General features: G+C 49.2%; 1 protein-coding gene across 2 annotated transcripts in view; it reads right to left on the reverse strand.

Annotated features, from left to right (window-relative positions):
- LOC120943198 (rho GDP-dissociation inhibitor 1-like) overlaps positions 1-25,399 on the reverse strand; it is an 88,252-nt gene extending 62,853 nt beyond the window's left edge. The window contains exon 1 of one of the 2 annotated variants that reach the window (XM_040356369.1): positions 25,298-25,399. Coding sequence is in view for 1 of the 2 variants with exons in the window: in XM_040356368.1 (XP_040212302.1) it covers positions 22,375-22,378 (4 nt within the window). In the remaining variant the exon portion in view is untranslated. Of the gene's footprint in view, positions 1-22,374; positions 22,399-25,297 lie in introns of those variants that run through there. The other variant, XM_040356368.1, reaches the window with a different exon arrangement.
- Positions 25,400-25,732: the final 333 nt, after the last annotated feature.

A 25,732-nucleotide genomic window follows, 5' to 3' on the forward strand; every position in this document is an offset into this window, starting at 1 on the left:
ACAGGAGGAAGAACGGAGGGAAGGGGGGACACGGGAGGAAGAACGGAGGGGAGGGGGGACACGGGAGGAAGAATGGAGGGGAGAGAGACACGGAGGAAGAACGGAGGGGGACAGCAGAATGAAAAGGACATGGAGGGGGACAGCAGAACGGAGGGGGACAGTCAGCGTTGAGCATGTGTGGGAGAGTTACAAGCACCGATCACCGCTGTATAGGATTTCACTAAAGCATCTGAAAGACCCGGGGGGGGGGGGGGGCGTGAGCTTGTAACACCCCCCACGCACTGATCACTGATGACTGTCTGGGTATTGGGTGAAGCATCAGGAGCATTTGCCAGAGTACAAGTACGCTCGGTATCGGTGTCGATACTAGTATCGTTATCGGGACAACCCTAATATTTTTATTGGCTCTTAGAATTGGAACCTTGGGAGATGTCAGGATTACAAAGTGCCGCACTCTGCCCGTGTCTCACCGCCAGGTCACCTCACTTGGGGCATTGAAGGGTTACTGTAGAGTCACCTCCTCGCACTCCCTTTCAAACAGACCCGGCAGATATTTCACATATTCTCTTCCTTGTTCCACAATGCTGCTGGGAGTGTTCTGTTGGCCAAATTCCTTTCAGCAAGTCAACAGGTAGCATTTTAAGAGGACCTTTCTCCCAGTTTGTTCTGTATGCTAGAAACAAAGTGGGCCTGTCATTTCTAAGTAACATTGTTTCATACCTACACACCTCTATTTACCATTTTTTTGGGGGGGATTTGTTTCATCAACGACAATGTTCTAGGTCTTCACTTTTCTCTTCAGGGCAGAAAGAACTAGTGGGCCTACCTCATCTTGTCTGACTCCACAGATCAGGCTCTTCCAAGTCTGGCTTTATCTTCAGAACAACCAGCGATATCCAACACCTGGGCACTCCAATATGCAAATATTGCTACAACCTGGGTCAATCTTTGGCCCCTCTCTCCCCATCTCTTGCACTTCCTTAGGCAGTGATGCCACCCATTGTGTTCTGACAGGCCAAGGAGTTAAAGAAGAACCTGGGCACTCCAACATGGAAATATCACTGCAATGGTTCATGTAACGGAACGTCCCACACTCCGCTTGAGTGCTTTCGTCATATACCACTTCCTCCCAGTCCGAATATAGATATCAGATATTCCAACCACTGACAACTACAAACAAGACGATACTCGTTTGATTGCTGAACATGGACTGTTTATTAGAACTGGAATACAAGAATATATACAGTTAAAGAGGAGGAGGTTCCCCTCGCAGGGATGAAGTCCCAAGGGAGGGGGGCGAGCACGCTGACTAACTCACCAGGCAGAACGGCTCGGATGATGGAGGCAAGCTTACTGAGGAGGAACAGGAAGAGAAATTCAGACAAAGAAAAAAACATTTAGAAGGGAAATCCAAGGAAAAAGGTAAGTGAACCAACAATGCACTAGCTTAAAGCGGAGGTTCACCCTCAAACTGAACTTCCTAGCTATGCTATCTGCAGCCTTAGTAAAGGCTTGTAGCGTTGTCTTTTTAAAAAAAATCTGTACACTTACCTGTCTTCAGCCTCACTTCCGGGTCTTCTTCCTTGCGGGGAGTGGGCGTGTCGCTCCTTTTCCCCCCGACGGGGAGCTCTGCGCAATGTCTCCTGGGAGTGAGTGTTGATCCTCCCAGGAGACGCGCTGTGCGCGTCATGCCTTCCGAAAATAGACGACGGGAGACTCGGCTGTTTACGGCGCTATTCGACCCCTGCCGTGTACAGCTGACTGCGCAGGCGCCGTAAAAAGCCGAGTCCCACTTCGTGTATTTTCGGAAGGCGTCACGCGCTTTACCAGCACGTCAATCATCTTCGCCTTGTCTTAGGAACGCCTACTCCCCGGGGGGCAGAGAGAACCCGGAAGCCGGGTGAAAACTACGATAACACGGTAAGTACAGCGGGGGGGGGGGGGGGGGGGGGGACCAGCATACTGCAGATGTCAGCAGTATGCTGGATTTAATGGTATATAGAATTTTTTAGGGTGAACCCCCGCTTTAATAGCCCATTCACACAGGGGCAACACGACTTCTAGTACGACTTTGGGAGGCAACTTGGACACAACTTGAGTATGAATCATCAGGCAACTTACAAGGCAACTTCAAGTCACCTCCAGGACCATAGGCTTTCCAGTGGCCAATCAAACAACAATCAGCTCTGTGGGAGGGGTTTGCCTGAGAAATGTATGTTATCTTCCTGTTTTGTTGCTTCAGTTAAGACAGTGATCCGACTTCTCAGGCGACTTCCATTGAAGTCTATGGGTACAAGTCGCCTAGAAGTCGGATTGAAGTAGTACAGGAACCTTTTCTGAAGTCGGAGCGACTTCAGTCGTGTACATTAATTAAAGCGGGGGTTCACCCTAAAAACTATTTTCTAACATTTCATTGACATGACCCTCGACAATGACAGTATGCCGTTTTTTTTTGCTGTACATACCTTTGTACAACTATTTTCTTCCCCGGCTTCCGGGTAGGGCCTCCCGCGGGAGTGGGCGTTCCTATCCAGCAGGTGATTGACGTGATGACAAACACTAGCTCCCCCCCCGTCGCATAAGGAGCGTCACGAGTTGCCGAAAGAAGCCGTACGGCGAGTCGGCGCTATACGGCGCCTGCGCACCGCCGTTCGGCTTCTTTCGGCAACTCGTGGCGCTCCTTATGCGACGGGGGGGGGAGCTAGTGTTTGTCATCACGTCAATCACCTGCTGGATAGGAACGCCCACTCCTGCGGGAGGCCCTACCCGGAAGCCAGGGAAGAAAATAGCTGTACGAAGGTATGTACAGCAAAAAAAAACGGCATACTGTCATTGTCGAGGGTCATGTCAATGTAATGTTAGGAAATTGTTTTTAGGGTGAACCCCCGCTTTAAGACGGCTCCCATTCATTTTCTCGACCACGCGACTTGGGGCAACTTGAAGTCAGATCCCAGGTCGCCCCAGTGTGAACCAGGTCTAAAGGAACCTATTTAGAAAATAAAAAAAAATATTGCTGTGGAAATTAACTATTAAATTCATTGATTAATCTTTAATTTTTTTGATCGATCAAAATTCTTTTGATTGGTACTCACCTCTCCGCCGGCTTCTGGGTCTTCAGGGAGTTCTGTTGGAGATCCGGTGACGTCACGTACACCGGCGGGGCTTGCTGTATCCATCTGAAGGGCTCCTTTGCTGTGCCTTCATATCTGCATGCCGGCGGGACCTCACTATCTGCCACACGCAAGGGCTGTTACACTTCCCTCTATCACTTCCCTCTATCAACCTGGGATTCTACAACCATCCACTGGGAGTTGTGATAGTTCCCTTCACGGGACATCTACATGCCGGCGGACTGATGTTAACCTCTCCTCATCTGGATTCAGCAGTGGTATCGTTATACACATTTTTATACCAGTATCATACTTAGCTACATGTTTTTATGACTGCTTTTGGTACCGTTTGGTATTACTCACACCATTTTTACAGTTTATGTAGCTACATCGATTTTATCTCCAGTGAAATATTTATTTTGTTACCTACTTGAAGACTATAAAAGTTTTAATGCTATTCCCATCGAGCGCTGCCTTTGTGTGTTTTTTTGTATCCTGCTATCCATTTTTCCAGTGGTTGGTCGCTGCACTGGGAATCGGCCTGCAAGGAGGAGGTCAGCTAAAAGTAGTTGGATCTGTATGTGCGTTATAATTAATCAAAATTAGTCGATTAATCGATTAAAAAAATATATCGATTAATCGAACACAAAAATTTTGATCAGTAACAGCCCTAAAAAAAAAAAACATTTACAACCCCTTTAACTCCTTTGGCAGATTTGTTGTAGATCATTTTATATATGTCTACACTTTATTATATTCTGCTACTCAGCAATATTATAAACAACCAAAACCAATCCTATGTACCATCATACAAGTGGGTAAAGAGCGAGTCGCCTACGGGAACAATGCGCCATAGTTCCAGACATGGCCCTTAAACCAGAGGAACAGGTTTTGGAGAGAGAGAGCCCATGTAGAAAATGTTAAGTTTGACTTCTACGGACATGAAAGAATTTGCTCTAGGACTTTTCTCCTCTGCAGATACAGACATGTCAAAAATTCTTCATGGAAATGTCAAGAATACCTCCTCCTCCTCCTCATGCTGTCACTTTACACACCTACTACTAGATATTCCGAACAAAGATCTGCAGCATCGTTCACAAGACAAAACGTCTTTTTTAGAGTGGGGAAGGAATAAAACCGTTGTCGGGCACCAGAGAGACTACACAACTATTTTCCCATGACTGGCTGTTGGGCAATCTTTCCAGTAGGGACATACCCTGCTAGAAAACTTCATTTTATTTTTTATTTTTAAATTAAAAAAAATAGGAAAATATTTCTGTGTTTTACTGTCCAAGTCTCTGTCCCAATAAGACAGGAAGTGGGGTCAAAGATTGCGACAACTCCAAAATACCATCATCTCCCCCTCCCCCACACTCGATTTTACTGTTACAATATGGACAGGATTATAGTCGGTGAATGAATATAGCAAAACCAGGGAAAAATTGATTTTTCCAGGTGCCAGGGCAGGGTTGAACTCATGTTAACTCTTTTGGAGTCGTCGTTCAGTGTGGCGGCATTACAGATTGATAATTGGAGGTCCTGGCGCTAATCGGCCCTGGTGGAGTTGCCTATACAGAACAAGGAAAGGAAGTGCAATATATCAAGTAAATTATATTAAAGCGGGAGTTCACCCGTAAAAAAAAATTTGACATTAGATTGAGGCTAAGGGGAGCAGAAACGGGTATTTTTTTTTAAAATCAATGCCGTACTTACCGTTTTCGAGATAGATGTTCTCCCGCCGCTTCCGGGTATGATCTTCGGGACTGGGCGTACCTATTTGATTGACAGCCTTCCGACGGTCGCATACATCGCGTCACCAGTTGCCGAAAGAAGCCGAACGTCGGTGCGGCTCTATACGGCGCCTGCGCACCGACGTTCGGCTAATTTCGGAAACTCGTGACGCGCTGTATGCGACGGTCGGAAGGATGTCAATCAAATAGGAACGCCCAGTCCCGCAGCCCATACCCGGAAGCGGCGGGAGAACATCTATCTCGAAAACGGTAAGTACGGCATTGATTTTAAAAACAATACCCGTTTCTGCACCCCTTAAATAGCCTCAATTTAATGTTAAAAAATGTATTTTTTGGGTGAACCTCCACTTTAACTACTTGCCGACCTGCCGCCGTCATTCTACGGCGGCAGGTGGGCTCTCCTGCGCGAGAGCCCGTAGCTCTACGTCGGCTCTCTCGCAGGCCACTCCCCCACAACTTCCGTGCGCGTGCCCAGCGGGCATGATCGCCGCCGGGCACACGCGATCGCTCGTTACAGAGCGGGGACCGGGAGCTGTGTGTGTAAACACACAGCTCCCGGTCCTGTCAGGGGGGGAAAATGCTGATCTTCTGTTCATACATTTTTTGCGCTATAAACAAAAATAGAGCGACCATTTTTGAAAAAAATGCAATATTTTTTACTTTTTGCTATAATAAATATCCTCCAAAAACATATAAAATTTTTTTCCCTCAGTTTAGGCCGATACATATTCTTCTACCTATTTTTGGTAAAAATAAAAAAAAAAATCGCAATAAGCGTTTATTGATTGGTTTGCGCTAAATTTATAGCATTTACAAAATAGGGGATAGTTTTATTATTTTTTTACTACTAATGGCAGCGATCAGCGATTTTTTTCGTGACTGCGACATTATGGCGGACACTTCGGACAATTTTGACACATTTTTGGGACCATTGGCATTTTCACAGCACAAAATGCATTTAAATTGCATTGTTTATTGTGAAAATGACAGTTGCAGTTTGGGAGTTAACCACAGGGGGCGCTGAAGGAGTTAGGGTTCACCTAGTGTGTGTTTACAACTGTAGGGGGGTGTGTCTGTAGGTCTGACGTCATCGATCGAGTCTCCCTATAAAAGGGATCACTCGATCGATGCAGCCGCCACAGTGAAGCACGGGGAAGCCGTGTTTACATACGGCTCTCCCTGTTATTCAGCTTCGGGGAGCGATCGCGAGGGGGCAGCTAGAAACTAATAGCCGCGCTCTCATCTCGGATCGCTCCCCGCGGGTTACCGGCCGACGCATGTACCGGGGTGGGGTCCCGATCGGACCCCCGACCCGCGGAAAGGTGGGGACGTACATGTACGCCCATATGCCTGTACGTGCTATTCTGTGGACGAATATGTACATGCGGCGGGCGTTAACCGGTTAAGTGGTTAAACAATTCTGTTAATAAGGACTGATTAAAATGTAATATTGGGTTACTGTGTCCAGGGAGAGGGAGACAATATCTGCAGCCACCCTTATAAATGGTCAATGAATTCCCAAGTTTATCAAGACATTTTGCAGGAGAACTTAAGGCCATCTGTCAACCAGCTGAAGCTCAACAGAAGATGGGCGTTGCAACAGGACAACGACCCAAAGCATAGAAGTAAATCAACAACAGAATGGCTTAACTACTAGCCGACCAGCCACCGTCATTATACGGCGGCAGGTCGGCTCTCCTGGGCGAGAGCCCGTAGCTATACGTCCGCTCTTCGAGCGGCCACTAGGGGCACGTGCGCGCGCCCCCCCCGCTCGCCCCCGACCCCTTCACTGCCAGTGGCATTTTTATAGTAATCCAATGCATTTTTATAGCACTGATCGCTATAAAAATGCCAATGGTCCCAAAAATGTGTCAAAAGTGTCCGAAGTGTCCGCCATAATGTCGCAGTACCGAAAAAAAAAAAAATCGCGGATCGCCGCCATTACTAGTAAAAAATATATATTAATAAAAAATGCCATAAAAATACCCCCTATTTTGTAAACGCTATAACTTTTGCACAAACCAATCAATAAACGCTTATTGCGATTTTTTTTTACGAAAAATATGTAGAAGAATACGTATCGTCCTAAACTGAGGAAAATTTTTTTTTTTTTAATATATTTTTGGGGGATGTTTATTACAGCAAAAAATATTCATTTTTTTCAAAATTGTCGCTCTATTTTTGTTTATAGCGCAAAAAATAAAAACCGCAGAGGTGATCAAATACCACCAAAAGAAAGCTCTATTTGTGGGTAAAAAAGGACGCCAATTTTGTTTGGGAGCCACGTCGCACGACCGCGCAATAGTCAGTTAAAGCGGCGCAGTCCCGAATCGCAAAAAGTGCTCTAGTCTTTGGGCAGCAATATGGTCCGGGGGTTAAGTGGTTAAACAGAAGAAAATACGCCTTCTGGAGTGGCCCAGTCAAAGTCCTGACCTCAACCCGATTGAGATGCTGTGGCATGACCTCAAGAAAAGCGATTCACACCAGACATCCCAAGAATATTTCTGAACTGAAACAGTTCTGTAAAGAGGAATGGTGAAGAATTACTCCTGACTGTTGTGCACGTCTGATCTGCAACTACAGGAAACGTTTGGTTGAAGTTATCGCTACTAAAAAGGAGGTTCAACCAGTTATTAAATCCAAAGGGTTCAAATACTTTTTCCACCTGCACTGTGAATGTTTACATGGTGTGTTCAATAATAACATGGTAACATTTAATTCTTTGTGTGTTATTAGTTTAAAGCGGATGTGCCACTAAAACAATATATTAAAAGCTAGCAGCTACAAATACTGCAGCTGCTGACTTTTAATATAAGGACACTTACCTGTCCTGGAGTCCAGCGGTGATCGCAGCAGAGGATGAGCCGATCGCTCGTCACCCTGCTGCTCCCCCCTCCATCCACGGTGAGGGAACCAGGAAGTGAAGCGCTGCGGCTTCACTGCCCGGTTCCCTACGGCGCATGCGCGAGTCGCGCTGCGCCCGCCGATTGGCTCACACGCTGTGTGCTGGGAGCCGAGTGTTCCCAGCACACAACGGGCGACAGACGGGATGTGACGGAATGCCCGTCTTTCGCCCGTAGCGTGTGGCCGGAAGTGGGTGCAAATACCTGTCTTTAGACAGGTGTCTGCACCCCCCTCCCCCCTGAAAGGTGTCAAATGTGACACCGGAGGGGGGGAGGGTTCCGATCAGCGGGACTCCACTTTAGGGTGGAGGACCGCTTTAAGCAGACTGTGATTGTCTATTGTTGTGACTTAGATGAAGATCAGATCACATTTTATGACCAATTTGTGCAGAAATCCATATCATTCCAAAAGGGTTCACATACTTTTTATTGTGCGATTGTGTGTGTGTGTGTAATTATATATATATATTTTTTTGGGGGTTCCAAGTAATTTTCTAACAAAAAATATTGATTTTAACTTAAGAAACAAGAGTCGGAAAAAGATTTAGGGCCAGATTCAGAGAGATCGGCGTATCTTTAGAGCGGCGTAGCGCATCTGATATGCGCTACGCCGACGTAACAGAGAGGTGCAACGTAAAATGGCCGGCGTAAGCCCGCCTAATTCAAAGTAGCAAGGCAGTGGGCGTGTAGTATTAAAATTAACCACGACCCCATGTAAATGCATGGCCGAACGAACGGCGCATGCTCAGAATCACGTTGCATATACTCCCTAAGATACGTCGGCTCAATGCTTTCGACGTGAACGTAATCTACGCACAGCCCCATTCACATACGACTTACGCAAACGACGTAAAATCCGACGGCTGTTCCGACGTCCATACCCTAACATGACTTAGGCTGGGTTCACACTACTACACTACTTTCATCCTACTTTGCTCTGCTACATTGGTCCTACATTTATCCTACATTGGTCCTACATCCATCCTACTTTCATGAACAGGATACTACTTTGGTCCGACTTCAATGATATTCAATGCGCCTGAAGTAGGATCAATGTAGGACCAAAAGTAGTACAGGGAGCATTTTCAAAGTCGGACCGACTTGTGTAGGACGCTACAAGACGCTCTCATAGGGAAACATTGAACACAGAGCAAAGTAGGATGAAAGTAGTGTAGTAGTGTGAACCCAGCCTTACCCCTGCTTTATGGAGGGATAACTATACGCCGGACGTACGTACGTTCGTGAATCGGCGTATCTAGGTCATTTACATATTCGACGCGTAAATCAACGGAAGCGCCCCTAGCGGCCAGCGTAAATATGCACCCAAGTTATGACGGCGTAAGGAGACTTGCGTCGGTCGGATCAAGCAGAAATTCAGGCGTATCTGGTTTCCTGAATACAGCGCATAGATACGACGGCGCATACAACAACTTACGCGGCGTATCAACAGATACGTCGGCGTAAGTTGTCTGTGAATCCGGCCCTTAGACTTTAAGTGGTTAAACTTCCTGCATTTACACACAGAAGTTTATCCCTTTGGTCGAAGAAGGAAGCCCCAAAGTTTCATGTTGTTAAAAAAATTGGCAGACTGCCGGGATTTTTTCTTTTGACAGCAGATAAGTCTCTCCACTTCATATGAAAGAAAATCGGCAAACTCTGCAATAAAGATCGCCAGGGGGGTGGAATCGAGATCACGATTTTTTAACGATTAATTGTGCAACTTTACTGTCTGGCCACATGGACCTTTATCCAGTTATGCAGCCTAACGAAACTGGTCAGGTCCTCTCATCCCTACCCACAACCCATGGTCATCTGGCGTTTGTTGTAAATTTCTAATTTTGATCGTCCTGCTTTTTCTCTTGCTGCAATATACTCCTCCCCCTTCTTTCACTCTGCCGCACCCTTGATTGCATTAGCTCCCCCCCCCCTTCTTGATATTCCACAGGACAAAAGATGAAACTCTAGCCTTTCCTTGAGATAGCACACCCATACTAGCCCCTCCACACCCATACTGGCCCCTCCACACCCATACTGGCCCCTCCACACCCATACTGGCCCCTCCACACCCATACTGGCCCCTCCACACCCATACTGGCCCCTCCACAACCATACTGGCCCCTCCACAACCATACTGGCCCCTCCACAACCATACTGGCCCCTCCACAACCATACTGGCCCCTCCACAACCATACTGGCCCCTCCACAACCATACTGGCCCCTCCACAACCATACTGGCCCCTCCACAACCATACTGGCCCCTCCACAACCATACTGGCCCCTCCACACCCATACTGGCCCTCCCACAACCATACTGGCCCTCCCACAACCATACTGGCCCTCCCACACCCATACTGGCCCCTCCACACCCATACTGGCCCCTCCACACCCATACTGGCCCCTCCACACCCATACTGGCCCCTCCACACCCATACTGGCCCCTCCACACCCATACTGGCCCCTCCACACCCATACTGGCCCCTCCACACCCATACTGGCCCCTCCACAACCATACTGGCCCTCCCACAACCATACTGGCCCTCCCACAACCATACTGGCCCTCCCACAACCATACTGGCCCTCCCACAACCATACTGGCCCTCCCACAACCATACTGGCCCTCCCACAACCATACTGGCCCTCCCACAACCATACTGGCCCTCCCACAACCATACTGGCCCTCCCACAACCATACTGGCCCCTCCACACCCATACTGCCCCTCCACACCCATACTGCCCCTCATCCATGCCAATGTATATACACCTCCTTCAAAAGCAAAGTACACCACTTCAACCCATGCCCCATCTTCACCATACTAAACCAGGGTAACAACTTCCCCTCTCATGTTTAGCAGACTGTTGAGCAATTAAGGTTGACTGCAACCACGTTTCTTAAAGGAATGTTCCTTTTTTTTTGACCTGCCCCGTCCCCAAACCAGTCTGACAAGCTTCTGCTGCAGTAGCAAATTGCTTGTTGTTTTGACTAAATGGAAACAGAATTGTATTTGAGTCCCTTTTTTCATGTTATACAGCAGGGATATGCAATTAGCGGACCTCCAGCTGTTGCAGAACTACAAGTCCCATGAGGCATTGCAAGACTAACAGCCACAAGCATGACGGGACTTGTAGTTTGGCAACAGCCGGAGGTCCACTAATTGCATATCCCCGTTATACACTATGGCACAGTTTCTGTTACGCTAATAAAAAGCAGATGTGAATACTGAAGGACGCGACTGGAAAAAGCCTTTCACATGCGTGCGTATTGATGGGAGTGTGGCTGTTGCCCAACATTGGCGGCCCATATGCCTTTGATTAACAAAGATGGAAGTGATAAGCTCATCGTAAACAAGCATTAAAAGTAACACAATACTTAATTGTAGAGCTTGTAATGTGCAAATTAGAAAAAGGAATTGACTTCCGACTAGTAAGATCGTGCCTGAATATAAATCGATCAGCTATAACTTTATGACCACTCATTCAATACTGAGTTTTGCCACCAAAATAGCGACATGAGCCATGGACACCACTAGACCTCTGAAGGTATGCTGTGGTTATCTGGCACCATGCCGTCGGTAGCAGATCCTTTAACCACTTGGGATCCGCGCTATGGACGAAAGACGTCCACAGCGCGGCTCTCAAGTGCCGAGTGGACGTCTTTGGACATCCTCTTGTTTACATTCCCTGTGCGCGCCGCTGGGGGCGCGCAGCAGGGAAAACACTGTGCCCGGCGAACCACTTGGGATCCGCGCTATGGACTAAAGGCGTCCACAGCGCGGCTCTCAAGTGCCGAATGGACGTCTTTGGACGTCCTCTTGTTTACATTCCCTGTGCGCGCCGCTGGGGGCGCGCAGCAGGGAAAACACTGTGCCCGGCGAACCACTTGGGATCCGCGCTATGGACGAAAGGCGTCCACAGCGCGGCTCTCAAGTGCCGAATGGACGTCCTCTTGTTTACATTCCCCGGGCGCGCAGCGGGGAAACACTGTGCCTGGCGAACCACTTGGGATCCGCGCTATCTCAAGTGCCGAGTGGACGTCTTTGGATGTCCTCTTGTTTACATTCCCTGTTCGTGCCGCCGGGGGCGCGCAGCGGGGAAACACTGTGCCCGGCGCATCGCTGGGAAGCCGATGCGTGTGCCTGGCGGCCGCGATGCCCGCCAGGTACCCGCGATCGGCGGTGACAGCAGGGCCGTGAAGCTCTGTGTGTAAACACAGAGCTCCACGTCCTGTCAGGGAGAGAGGAGACCGATCTGTGTCCCTTGTACATAGGGACACAGCATCAGTCACCTCCCCCAGTCAGTCCCCCTCCCCCCACACAGTCAGAACACACCCAGGATACACATTTAACCCCTTCCTCACCCCCTAGTGTTAACCCCTTTACTGCCTGTCACATTTATACAGTAATTAGTGCATTTTTATAGCACTGATCGCTGTATAAATGTGAATGGTCCCAAAATAGTGTCAAAAGTGTCGGATACGTCCGCCGCAATATCACAGGCGTGAAAAAAAAAAAAAAAAAAAAAAAAAAGGAGATCGCCGCCATTACTAGTAAAAAAAAAAAAAATCAAAGCTCTCCCCTATTTTGTAGGCGATATAACTTTTGCGCAAACCAATCAATATACGCTTATTGCTTTTTTTTTAACAAAAATATGTAGAAGAATATGTATCGGCCTAAACCGAGGGTTTTATTTATTTTTTCAAAATTTTCTGTCTTTTTATGTTTATAGCGCAAAAAAAAAAAAAAAAAAAAAAAAAAAAAAAAAATCGCAGAGATGATCAAATACCACCAAAAGAATCTATTCGTGGGGAAAAAATTAGAAAAATGTAATTTGGGTACAGTGTTGTATGACCGCGCAATTGTCATTCAAAATGCGTCTGCGCTGAAAATTGGTATGGGCACGAAGGGGTAAACCAGGGTAACCAACAATGAAGTGGTTAAAGGGGTTGTAAAGCTTCGTGTTTTTTCACCTTAATGCATCCTCTTGAGCCAACGTCCCACATAGCCCCGTTTTCGAATACAGACTTTGTTGCAATGCCATCTGTGGTCTGTTTAAGGGAGCGCCTGGTGTGTTAGTTTTGTGAATTGAACTTTTGGACAGTTAAATAAAACAAAAGACATGAGCGTAGCTGTGACTGGTGCCCAAAAGAAGACCACACGCAGAGATAACGTATACTAGCGCCCGACTTCCAACGCCACGACGGCACTGTGTTTTCCTATTAACGCTCAGAGACTCTAATTGTAAACTAACTTAGAGCCAGATAAATCCATTTTCCATATTAAAACAGAGACTGGGTTATTCCCGGTCAACTTTGCTTAAAGAGGAGTTCCACCCAAATTTGGAACTTCCTCTTAACCCACTCCTCTCCCCCCTTACATGCCACATTTGGCATGTAATTTTTTTGGGGGGGGAGTGGGGGCTTCAGCACGAGTGGGACTTCCTGTCCCACTTCCTCCTTCCTGTAGGCGACTAAGCTTAATCGCCTTCAGGAAGTGGCTGCTGTAGGCGATCGCCTAGGACACGTCACAGGTCCTAGGCGATCTCCTGGCCAATTACACGGCGCGGCGCCGGGCCGCTCGCGCATGCGCAGTGCCGCTTGCGCATGCGCAGTGGGTGCCCGGCCGTGAAGCCGAAAGCTGTCACGGCCGGGTGCCCACACTGAAGATGAAGACGCCGGCCGGGGAGGGGGGAGAGGAGCGGAGACCCGGCCGGCGCGTCGCTGGAGCAGGTAAGTGTCTGTTTATTAAAAGCCAGCAGCTACACTTTTTGTTGCTGCTGACTTTTAATAAACATAAAAATGGCTGGAACTCCCCTTTAAGTATGTTGGGGTGACCAGTATAACAAAATTCTTAGGCCCGGATTCTCAAACGAGCTACGCCGGCGTATCTCCAGATACGCCGTCGTAACTCTGAGTCCGAGCCGTCGTATCTATGCGCCTGATTCTTAGAATCAGTTACACATAGATTTCTATTAGATCCGACCGGCGTAAGTCTCTTACGCCGTCGTATCTTAACTGCATATTTACGCTGGCCGCTAGGGGCGTGTACGCTGATTTACGCCTAGAAATATGTAAATTAGCTAGATACGCGAACGTACGCCTGGCCGACGCAGTACAGATACGTCGTTTACGTTAGGCTTTTCCCGGCGTAAAGTTACCCCTGGTATATGAGGCGTACATGCGGCGTACCAATGTCAAGTATGGACTTCGTTCCCGCATCGAATTTTGAAAATTTTACGTTGTTTGCGTAAGTCGTTCGCGAATAGGGCTGGGCGTCATTTACGTTCACGCGAAAGCATTGGCTTCTTGCGGGTTAATTTGGAGCATGCGCACTGGGATACTTTCACGGACGGCGCAGGCGCCGTTCGTTAAAAGCGTCATTTACGTGGGGGTCACATAAAATTTACATAACACACGCCCACATTAGAATTAGGCGGGCTTACGCAGGCCTATTTACGCTACGCCGCCGCAAAGTTTGAGAATACGGCACTTGCCTGTAAAAGTTGCGGAGGCGTAATGTAAATAGGATACGTTACGCCCGCACAAAGATACGCCATTCTACGTGAATCCGGGCCTTTTACTCTAAATTGTGCCAGCAAAAAAAATAGTCAAAGTATCACAGCACTGAAAACAGACAAATGCCCTGCTAACGAATGGGTATTACAGGCTGGCACTCAAGTGGTTAATATTGTGCAGTAATGCCGCAGTTCTCGGTCTGTCAGAGAAGGATTCGCTTACCCAAGCTGGCACTATACCGCCACTTGGAGTTCTCTACGGGAGCCAAAACACATCCAGTGACATACAGTGAGGACATCCGCTATACAAGAATCAGATATTTGAAGCTCTTTGACAGAGCAGAGAGAGGAGCTGGACAGGAGTGACAGGTTAATAGCGCCAGTACTGGATTTCATACTTATCTTCTGGCGGCCATTCAAAGACCAGAACAACATTATAGGGAAGTACTTGTGGAGTGCGGAATTCAGAAGGCTTTATTCCTGTTTTATGCCAATTTGCTTGATGTATTTTGATGGAATCGCGGCACGCCGTCAGCTTCGCCAAATGTATTTTATCTTCTGGCGCGCTCCATGTTTACAGAGCTTTAAAGTAGGGGGATCAACCGATTATCAGAATGGCGGATAGTCACATTTTACCGGTATCGGCCAGAAACGTACCGATATTGCTTCAAGGGCAGAGGAGGGGTTTGGGGTCTTCTGGACCCCAGATCCCTCCATAAAGAGTACCTGTCACCGCCTATTACTGTCACAAAGATGTTACATTCCTTGTGACAGAAATAAAAGTGATAATAATAAAAAAAAAGAATGTATTAAAAACGCCGATATACGTCGGCAGAATGGCACGGCTGGGCACAATCGCGTACCTGTACGCGATTGTTAAATGCCCGGCCTCGCGCCCGCGACCCGGTCCGAAGCTCCGTGACCCGATCGCCGCTGGAGTCCCGCGATTGGTCCCCGGAGCTGAAGAACGGGGAGAGCTGTGTGTAAACACAGCTTCCCCGTTCTTCACTGTGGCGCTGTCATCGATTGTGGTTCCCTATATAAGGGATCACACGATCAATGACGTCACACCTACAGCCACACCCCCCTACAGTTGGAAACACAGATGAGGTCACACTTAACCCCTTCAGCGCCCCCTTGTGGTTAACTCCCAAACTGCAATTGTCATTTTCACAGTAAACAATGCATTTTTAATGCATTTTTTGCTGTGAAAATGACAATGTCCCTAAAAAAATTCAAAATTGTCCGAAGTGTCCGCCATAATGTCGCAGTCACGAAAAAAAAAAAAAAAAAAAAAAAAAAAAAAAAAATCGCTGATCGCCGCCATTAGTAGTAAAAAAAAAAAATATATATATATAAGAAAAATGCAATAAAACTATCCCCTATTTTGTAAACGCTATAAATTTTGCGCAAACCAATCGATAAACGCTTATTGTGATTTTTTTTTACCAAAAATAGGTAGAAGAATACGTATCGGCCTAAACTGAGGGAAAAAAAACTTTTTTTATATATTTTTGGGGGATATTTATTATAGCAACAAATAAAAAATATTGCATTTTTTTCCAAAACTGTCGCTCTATTTTTGTTTATAGCGCAAAAAATAAAAACCACAGAGGTGATCAAATACCCCCAAAAGAAAGCTCTATTTGTGGGAAAAAAAGGACGCCAATTTTGTTTGGGAGCCACGTCGCACAACCGCGCAATTGTCAGTTAAAGCAAAGCAGTGCCGAAACGCAAAAACTGGCCGGGTCCTTTAGCTGCCTAAAGGTCTGGGTCTTAAGTGGTTAAAAAAAAAAAAAAAAAGACAGTGTGAAAATAAAAACTTTAAAATGCACAAAATATCGGCACCTAATATCAGCTATCGGCCTGAAAGGTGGCCGAAAAATCGGTATTGTATCGCCACTAAAAATAAGGTTATCGGTCGACCCCTACTTTAAAAAGAGAACCCGTCACCTTTCCCCATTCAGGGTAAGCGACAGCGTCCTTGCCCCCTTTCCCCACTTACTTTGCCAGAGCTCGCCCGCTGCTCCTGACGCAGTCGGCACCCAAATCCCTTGTGTTGGGCATTAAGGGGCGTAATGACATTAGTCCCTGGTCATACTGAAGCGCACAGGCCTTGTTGCAAGATCCGGTCGCTGTCGCAAGGGGTCCTCCTTACCTGGAAGCACCAGGTATTGTTGCCGGAGGCAGGAGCATCTTAGATTCAAGGGACCCTTCAATAAACCATAGTCCCTTTGCCCTGAATGGCTCTTTAGGCTTCATTCGCACCATGCAGGTGCTATAGCGCACGTTGATGCTGACATCGAGAGGAGAAGAGAACCAGCTTGTGTTAAAAGCGACATCAACACTGATAATCAGGACAGTCCCCCTCAGTGAAGGAGAAAAATTACTTCACGTGAATTAATCAGCGACACCAGAAAATAAAAAGCAAAAAGCAATCTGTACACGGCTTTCGACTTCTCAGCAACGCGTGGTATTACTTCACACGAGGAGGATATCAGTTTCCTGCCTATAGGTTCCCTCACACACAGGAAACTGCGGTGATGCCGCACTCAGGGCCTGAGAAAGGGCTGTCACATGTTCAGCTCCTGTTGCCCATAGCAACCATATTAGGATATTCACTCCACCATACTTAACTATAAGCCAGTGCACACCGTTCCTTTTCAACTGTGCAGCACTGAACCCGGTCACACCTGGGGCAACGTATCATTGGTTTATCATTAAATATATATATATTGCCAGGCCCTACGTGACTGGGCAGAAAGACAACCGCTTAGGCCTCATTCACACTGACAGTGGCACACATACAGTTGGACCTCATTCACAGATCATGCTGGCAGTGGCATACATACACTTATGTATGGCATCGCCCGCGTGAATGAGGCCCAAGTGTATGCTGGCAGTGGCATACATACGACTGCTTTTTTGGTTGGCAACTTTGAGCCTGGCCATTATGGAAAAAATAATTATATTCCATACATATATATATACACTTAATCGCATACTGCTAAAAACGCATCTCATTCAAAGTCCCAACTCTCCCCCCTATACATTTACAGGGATGGAGGCCTGTGGTAGTGTATCACATGCCTCATACAAAGTCCCAACCCCATTTTCCCCCCCTTTTTTATACATACGGTTAGGCCTCATTCACACTGGCATGCATATGCTTAGGCCTCATTCACACCGACAGTGGCACACATACGGTTAGGCCTCATTCAAGCATCATGCTGGCAGTGGCATACATACACTTATGTATGACATCGCCCGCGTGAATAAGGCTCAAGTGTATGCTGGCAGTGGCATGCATACGCTTAGGCCTCATTCACACAGGCATACATACAGTTTGGACTCATTCACACTGGCAGTGGCATGCATACGCTTAGGCCTCATTCACACTGGAAGTGTCATACATATGCTTAGGCCTCATTCACACTGGCATATATACGCTCAGGCCTCATTCACGCTGACAGTGGCACACATACGGTTAGGCCTCATTCAAGCATCATGCTGGTAGTGGCATACATACACTTATGACATACACTTATGTATGGCATCGCCCGCATGAGGCCCAAGTGTATGCTGGCAGTGGCATACATATGCTTAGGCCTCATTCACACTGGCATGCATACGGTTTGGACTCATTCACACTGGCATGCATACGGTTAGGACTCATTCACACTGGCATGCATACGGCTGGGCCTCATTGAAGCCAACAGTGGCACACATACGGTAAAGCCTCATTCACACTGGCATGCATATGCTTAGGCCTCATTCACTTATCACGCTGGCAGTGGCATAAGAACGCTGGCAGTGGCATACATACACTTATGAATGGCACTGCTAGCGTGAATGAGGCCCAAGTGTATGCTGGCAGTGGCATGCATACAGTTAGGCCTCATTCACGCTGGCAGTGGCACGCATATGGTTAGGCCTCATTCACGCTGGCAGTGGCACGCATACTGTTAGGCCTCATTCACGCTGGCAGTGGCACGCATACGGTTAAGCCTTATTGAGACTGGCAGTGGCATGCAGATGCTTAGGCCTCATTCACGTATCACGCTGGCAGCGGCATACATACACTTATGTATGGCACTGCCAGCGTGAATGAGGCCTAAGTGTATGCTGGCAGTAGCATGCATACGGTTAGGCCTCATTCACACTGGCACACATACAGTTAGGTCTCATTCACACTGGCAGTGGCACGCATATGCTAAGGCCTTAGTCACGCTGGCAGTGGCACGCATATGCTTAGGCCTTAGTCACGCTGGCAGTGATATACATACATTAAGGCCTGGTTCACACCTTTGAATTTTTCAGTGCATTTTCAGTTTTGCAGAAACACTACAGTTCATTTATCATGGTCTCCTATGGATGTAGTTCACATCTGAGCATTTTATGGAAAGGGCCAGGGGCTTTTGGTTCTATAGACTTTAATGGATCAAAAGCGTGTATTGAAAAACCGCAAATGCATCTGCAATATGCAAACTGCAGCCTGCATAAGTGTGAATCAGACCTTAGTCCTTATTCACTCTGTTGATTAAGCTGCTGCATACGTATGTGACTAAACACTGATAAATGCTGCATCAGTACTCTGTGCATACAAAGTAGACCATTTACAGTGGCCAGTTTCCATGCAGCTAGAGAACGCCAGGCCTGGGTGCAAACTGTCCCATCAGAGGACCCAAATGCAAGAGCAGTTACATGCCAACAGCGGTAGTACTGGCTGCACCGCCGGTGTTTTCACACAAAGGCCTCACTCACACAGGCGTATGTGTACACTCATACAAAAAGCCGTCTTTGCCTGCGTGAGATGCATAGGTGTTCCATGCAGTCCAGTTCACATCTATTGGGACTCCGTGCCTGCCCAGACACAGCTGCCAATCTGATAGCCAGGCGACATGGGCATTCAAAGACACGCACCCATACCCAGGCGGCTGTCAAATTGGGAGCAGCATCTGTGTCCGAGTGCATGCGCAAAGCTTCACACAGGGGTATGCATAGATATGGACCAGTGAAGGTCAAAGTGTGCACAGGCTGAAGCTTGGAAAAATAATAGGCAGCAGAGAAGCTAAACAGCCTTTGAAATGAGGCCCTAAGTCCACATCCACACTGGGTGTTTAGCCTCTGTGCATTAAGTAGCTGAATTTTAGTATGCCCAGGGGGCACAGGTACAGCATCTCAGCATTGTGTGTGCCCCGGAGGTCCGGGTACAGCACGCAACCCGGCATTGTGTGTGTGCCCAGGAGGTGCAGGTACAGTTCCCAACCCGGCATTGTGTGTGCCCAGGATCAGCACCCAACCCGGCATTGTGTGTGTGCCCAGGAGGCGCAGGTACAGCACCCAACTCTGCATTGTGTGTGCCCAGGAGGCGCAGGTATAGCATCCATCCCGGCATTGTGTGTGCCCAGGAGGTGCAGGTACAGCTCCCAACCCGGCATTGTGTGTGTGCCCAGGAGGCGCAGGTACAGCTCCCAACCCGGCATTGTGTGTGTGCCCAGGAGGCGCAGGTACAGCTCCCAACCCGGCATTGTGTGTGTACCCAGGAGGCGCAGGTACAGCTCCCAACCCGGCATTGTGTGTGTACCCAGGAGGCGCAGGTACAGCTCCCAACCCAGCATTCTGTGTGCCCAGGATCAGCACCCAACCCGGCATTGTGTGTGTGCCCAGGAGGCGCAGGTACAGCACCCAACTCTGCATTGTGTGTGCCCAGGAGGCGCAGGTATAGCATCCATCCCGGCATTGTGTGTGCCCAGGATCAGCACTCAACCCGGCATTGTGTGTGTGCCCAGGAGGTGCAGGAACAGCATCCATCACAGCATTGTGTGTGCCCAGGAGGTGCAGGTACAGCACCCATCACAGCATTGTGTGTGCCCAGGAGGTGCAGGTACAGCACCCATCACAGCATTGTGTGTGCCCAGGAGGTGCAGGTACAGCACCCAACCCGGCATTGTGTGTGTGCCCAGGAGTTGCAGGTACAGCACCCAACCTGGCACGATTATAGAGACATTTGTGCAGTTTCTGCACAAATGTAAATCGCAGGCCGAAATCACTTTTTGAAATGGGTGCAGCGATGCGGCAACGCACCAATAAGGACAGTGCCATTTCCGGCAAATGCCGCCAATTTGACACGTAAAAATTGCTGCAATCTTAGGCTGCAATCTCCCGCTGGCCGCTAGGTGGCGCTTCCGTTTGTATACGCGACGAATATGCAAATGAGGAGATCCGCCGATTCAGAAAGAGGGCAATTCTCCCCATTGGCCACCACAACCATAAGGAGGGCAATTCTCCCCATTGGCCACCACTGTAACACTGAATTCCTTTTAGCAATGGTTCTCCAAGACCTGAGAAATATTTTATAGGTTCTGCTCAGGTAAAAAAAAGTTGAGAAAGTTCGCTCTAGATGACTGACGAACTCAGCATCTGATTGTTTTCACTTTTTCAGATCCATTGTATCTCTGCTGATCCTCTGCAGCCTCTTAGCAGTCATGTCCCGTTTACTTAACCACCTCCCGACGGCCGTACGACTATATACGGCCGCAGGGTGGTTCTACTTCTCTGGGGCGCCGTCTTTTTACGGCCGACCCTTTCCGCGTTCCCCGCTGCGCGCTCCCGAGCGCGCAGCGGGGAACTTCTGTGCTGGCCGTGTCCCTTGGACACAGCCAATCACAGATCGCCGCGAACGGCCAATCGGAGTGGCCGTTTGGTAGGCGATCTGTGCGGCCAATGAGAGATGATCTCATATGTAAACATAGGCGATCATTTCTCATTGCCGGCTCTCACAATGACAGCGTGCTGTCAGGGAGAGAGGAGACCGATCTGTGTCTCTTGTACATAGGGACACAGATCAGTCACCTCCGCCAGTCATCCCCCTTCCCCCACAGTTAGAACACTATATAGGGAATACATTTAACCCCTTCCTCACCCCCTAGTGTTAACCCCTTCCCTGCCAGTCACATTTATACAGTAATTAGTGCATATTTATAGCACTGATTGCAGTATAAATGTGAATGGTGCCAAAAATGTGTCAAAAGTGTCCGATGTGTCCGCCATAATGTCGCAGTACCGATAAAAATCGCAGATCGCCACCATTACTAGTAAAAAAATAAAAATAATAATAATTCTGTCCCTTATTTTGTAGGCGCGATAACTTTTGCGCAAACCAGTCGCTTATTGCGATTTTTTTTTTTTAACCAAAAATATGTAGAATACGTATCAGCCTAGACTGAATTTTTTTTTAAATTGGGCTATTATAGCAACAAGTAAAAAATATTGTATTTTTTTTCAAAATTGTCGTTCTTTTTTGTTTATATCGCAAAAAATAAAAACCGCAGAGGTGATCAAATACCACCAAAAGAAAGCTCTATTTGTGGGGAAAAAAAGGACGCCAATTTTGTTTGGGAGCCACGTCGCACGACTGCGCAATTGTCAGTTAAAGCGACGCAGTGCCATAAGCTGAAATTCCACCTGGGCAGGAGGGGGGTATATGTGCCCAGTAAGCAAGTGGTTAAACACGCGCGCGCACACACAGAATTGACGACTGCATGCCATTTCTAAGGGCGGGGTTCCTGAAGGAGACAACAGAGGATCGTGTCTGCACAACGTGTTTAGAATAGAGAACTTGTCTCATGCTCGGGACAAACTGATCTTTACAGAAAAGTAAAAAAAAAAAAAAGGGACAGACTCGAAGGAACGCTTAGTCTTTTTTTTTCTGCGGTCACTCTTATGTCTCCCCTGAACGTCTGTGTGAGCGGGTGACAACGCAGGAGACAGAGCGCTGTCCCCATATAAACAGGAAGTGCCTGAACAAGGACCATCATGGCAGGATCATGGGGGGGGGGTTATTTTAATGAAAGCTGCAGATTGAACTAAAAACGACTTCTGAAATCACAGCAGCATGTTAAATCTTATATGAGATTTTAGCGGTTGGATTTTCTTATACTTCCTGCGTCAGTCGATACACCAAATGCTGCGTTTTGGTTGCATTGCCCCCCCCCCCCCCCCCCTCACATGCCGGAACTTTCCACACAATGCAGAAAACCCCCCATACAGAAAAACAGCAACTATTTCCTTCTTTTGTTTAATAAATAACTTCATGCATACCCATTGTCACATAGAAGATGGGAGGATCGGCTGTACAGACACCCACTTCTGATACTGCTGCAGCGCCTCTTCACATCTCCAGCTGCCAATCAATAAAAGTTGACAGCGCCGAGTCCCCCATTTTTGGGGGGTTGTAAATCCACTCTTCAATACGAGCCAGAAAAATCCCTCAACCCCAATAAAACGGCTGTCAGGACTGTCAAGAGGTAACAGGCAACCCTATGAAGAGCGCTGGAATGATCTATTGAATCATGAACTACAGGAGGGAAGTGGGTCACATTTTCCATCATCAGACCAAATACAGAGTACAGTCCTCTGCCCAGAGACTCCCTCCGATCCAATGTACAGACATCAGCCCTCATTGCAGATCCCACCCCCCCCCCCCCCCCAAACCATCGCTGATCAAAGGATTCTTAATGCACATGAATCACCCCCCCCCCCCCCCCAATGCAGATCAAATCATTACTAAAGCATATCCCTCAGCCCATCCCCCCAAATTCAGGTCCATTTAGACCCCCAACCAATGGAGATCCCATCATACCCATTGCCCCATGCAGAACCCCCCCCCCCCCCCCCAATGCTTAGACCCATGCAGATCCTTATAGCCCCCACCCCATGCAGATCAAATCGTTACTAAAGCATATCCCTCACCCCATCCCCCAAATTCAGAACCATTTAGAACCCCCCCCCCCATGCAGATCCATGTAGAGCCCCCCCTGCCTCAATGCAGATCCCATCATACCCATTGCCCCATGCGGATCCCCCACATGCAGATTAGACCCATGCAGCCCACACCCCATGCAGATCAAATCAGACACCCCCCCCCCCATGTAGATCAAATCATTACAAAAGCATATCCCTCCTCCCCCCCAAATTCAGATCCATTTAGACACCACCAATGCAGATCCATTCAGGCCCACCCCCCCCATCATACCCATAGCCCCATGCAGAACCCCCCCCCCCCCCACATGCAGATCTCATCAGAGCCCCCCATGCAGATTCCATCAGACCCATGCAGAACCCATCCCCAATGCAGATTAGACCCATGAAGTGCCTTGTACCCCCCCCTCTCCCATCAGACCCACCACCCCATGCAGATCTCCTCCACACCCACCACCCCCATTTAGATCTCCATCAGACCCACCCCCTATGCAGATTAGACCCATGAAGTGCCTTGTACCCCCCCCTCTCCCATGAAGATCTCATCAGACCCCCCCCCCCATGCAGATCCCTGTAGCCCTCCTCCCATCAGACCCCCCCATGCAGATCCCTGTAGCCCCCCTCCCATCAGACCTCCCCTATGCAGATCCCTGTAGCCCCCCCTCCCATCAGACCTCCCCTATGCAGATCCCTGTAGCCCCCCCATCAGACCTCCCCTATGCAGATCCCTGTAGCCCCCCCTCCCATCAGACCTCCCCTATGCAGATCCCTGTAGCCCCCCCTCCCATCAGACCTCCCCTATGCAGATCCCTGTAGCCCCCCCTCCCATCAGACCTCCCCTATGCAGATCCCTGTAGCCCCCCCTCCCATCAGACCCCCCCATGCAGATCCCTGTAGCCCCCCCTCCATCAGACCTCCCCCATGCAGATCCCTGTAGCCCCCCCCCTCCCATCAGACCCCCCCATGCAGATCCCTGTAGCCCCCCCTCCCATCAGACCTCCCCCATGCAGATCCCTGTAGCCCCCCCTCCCATCAGACCTCCCCCATGCAGATCCCTGTAGCCCCCCTCCCATCAGACCTCCCCCATGCAGATCCCTGTAGCCCCCCCTCCCATCAGACCTCCCCCATGCAGATCCCTGTAGCCCCCCTCCCATGCAGATCCCTGTAGCCCCCCCCTCCCATCAGACCCCCCCATGCAGATCCCTGTAGCCCCCCCTCCCATCAGACGTCCCCCATGCAGATCCCTGTAGCCCCCCCCCCCCCCATCAGACCCCCCCCATGCAGATCCCTGTAGCCCCCCCTCCCATCAGACCTCCCCCATGCAGATCCCTGTAGCCCCCCCTCCCATCAGACCTCCCCCATGCAGATCCCTGTAGCCCCCCTCCCATCAGACCTCCCCCATGCAGATCCCTGTAGCCCCCCCTCCCATCAGACGTCCCCCATGCAGATCCCTGTAGCCCCCCCCTCCCATCAGACCTCCCCCATGCAGATCCCTGTAGCCCCCCTCCCATGCAGATCCCTGTAGCCCCCCCCTCCCATCAGACCCCCCCATGCAGATCCCTGTAGCCCCCCCTCCCATCAGACGTCCCCCATGCAGATCCCTGTAGCCCCCCCTCCCATCAGACCCCCCCATGCAGATCCCTGTAGCCCCCCCTCCCATCAGACGTCCCCCATGCAGATCCCTGTAGCCCCCCTCCCATGCAGATCCCTGTAGCCCCCCCCTCCCATCAGACGTCCCCCATGCAGATCCCTGTAGCCCCCCCTCCCATCAGACCCCCCCATGCAGATCCCTGTAGCCCCCCCCTCCCATCAGACCCACCGCCTCATGCAGATACTTGCAGCCCCCACTTGCAGATCAAATCATCCCCAATGCATATTCATCACCCCCCCCATGTAGAGTCCCACATAAGACACCCCCCCCCCCCCCCATGTAGATCCATTCAAACTCCTCCATTGCAGATCCCATCAGACCCCCCAATGACAGGTCATACTAGATCCCCACCCAAAGCAGATCCAATCACAAATCGCGCCCCCCCCCCCCCAATATCTCCCGTACTACAGATCCCCGCATACAGTAGCGGGATGGGCGGGGAGGGATCGCCCGGTAACATGTCACAACGTGCACGGTACAAAGTTCCCACCACGCCTTTCCTCTCTCCGCCCTCTATACATAGAAATCCCCCATCAGACAGACACACATATCTTCCCTCCCCCATTATTATTAGTACGGTGTGTGTGCTCCGGTCAGAGCCGCTCCTCCTACCTCCACCGATCCGATCCCCGGAGAAGTCCCAGCACTCCCCGCACACAGTCACCGACCAACTCCTCAAAGTTGGAGGAGCGCCTGTGGGCGTGGCCGGACCCCTTTCACTTTGCTGCCAATCAGGACTGAGCTCTGACCGGGAGGGGTGTGTCCTGATGACAGCATTACCTCAGCCAGCAGAAGAGATTGTACTTTCTTCTTTTCATGGAGGAAGTGTGTGAGGGAGAGAGAGGGAACTGTACCCAGAATGATATGGCACCGAGGAGAGAGAGGGAACTGTACCCAGAATGATATGGCACCGAGGAGAGAGAGGGAGCTGTACCCAGAATGATATGGCACCCAGGAGAGAGAGGGAGCTGTACCCAGAATGATATGGCACCGAGGAGAGAGAGGGAACTGTACCCAGAATGATATGGCACCGAGGAGAGAGAGGGA

The sequence above is a fragment of the Rana temporaria genome, chromosome 6 (assembly GCF_905171775.1).
Source record: "Rana temporaria chromosome 6, aRanTem1.1, whole genome shotgun sequence".
Lineage (NCBI taxonomy): Eukaryota > Metazoa > Chordata > Amphibia > Anura > Ranidae > Rana > Rana temporaria.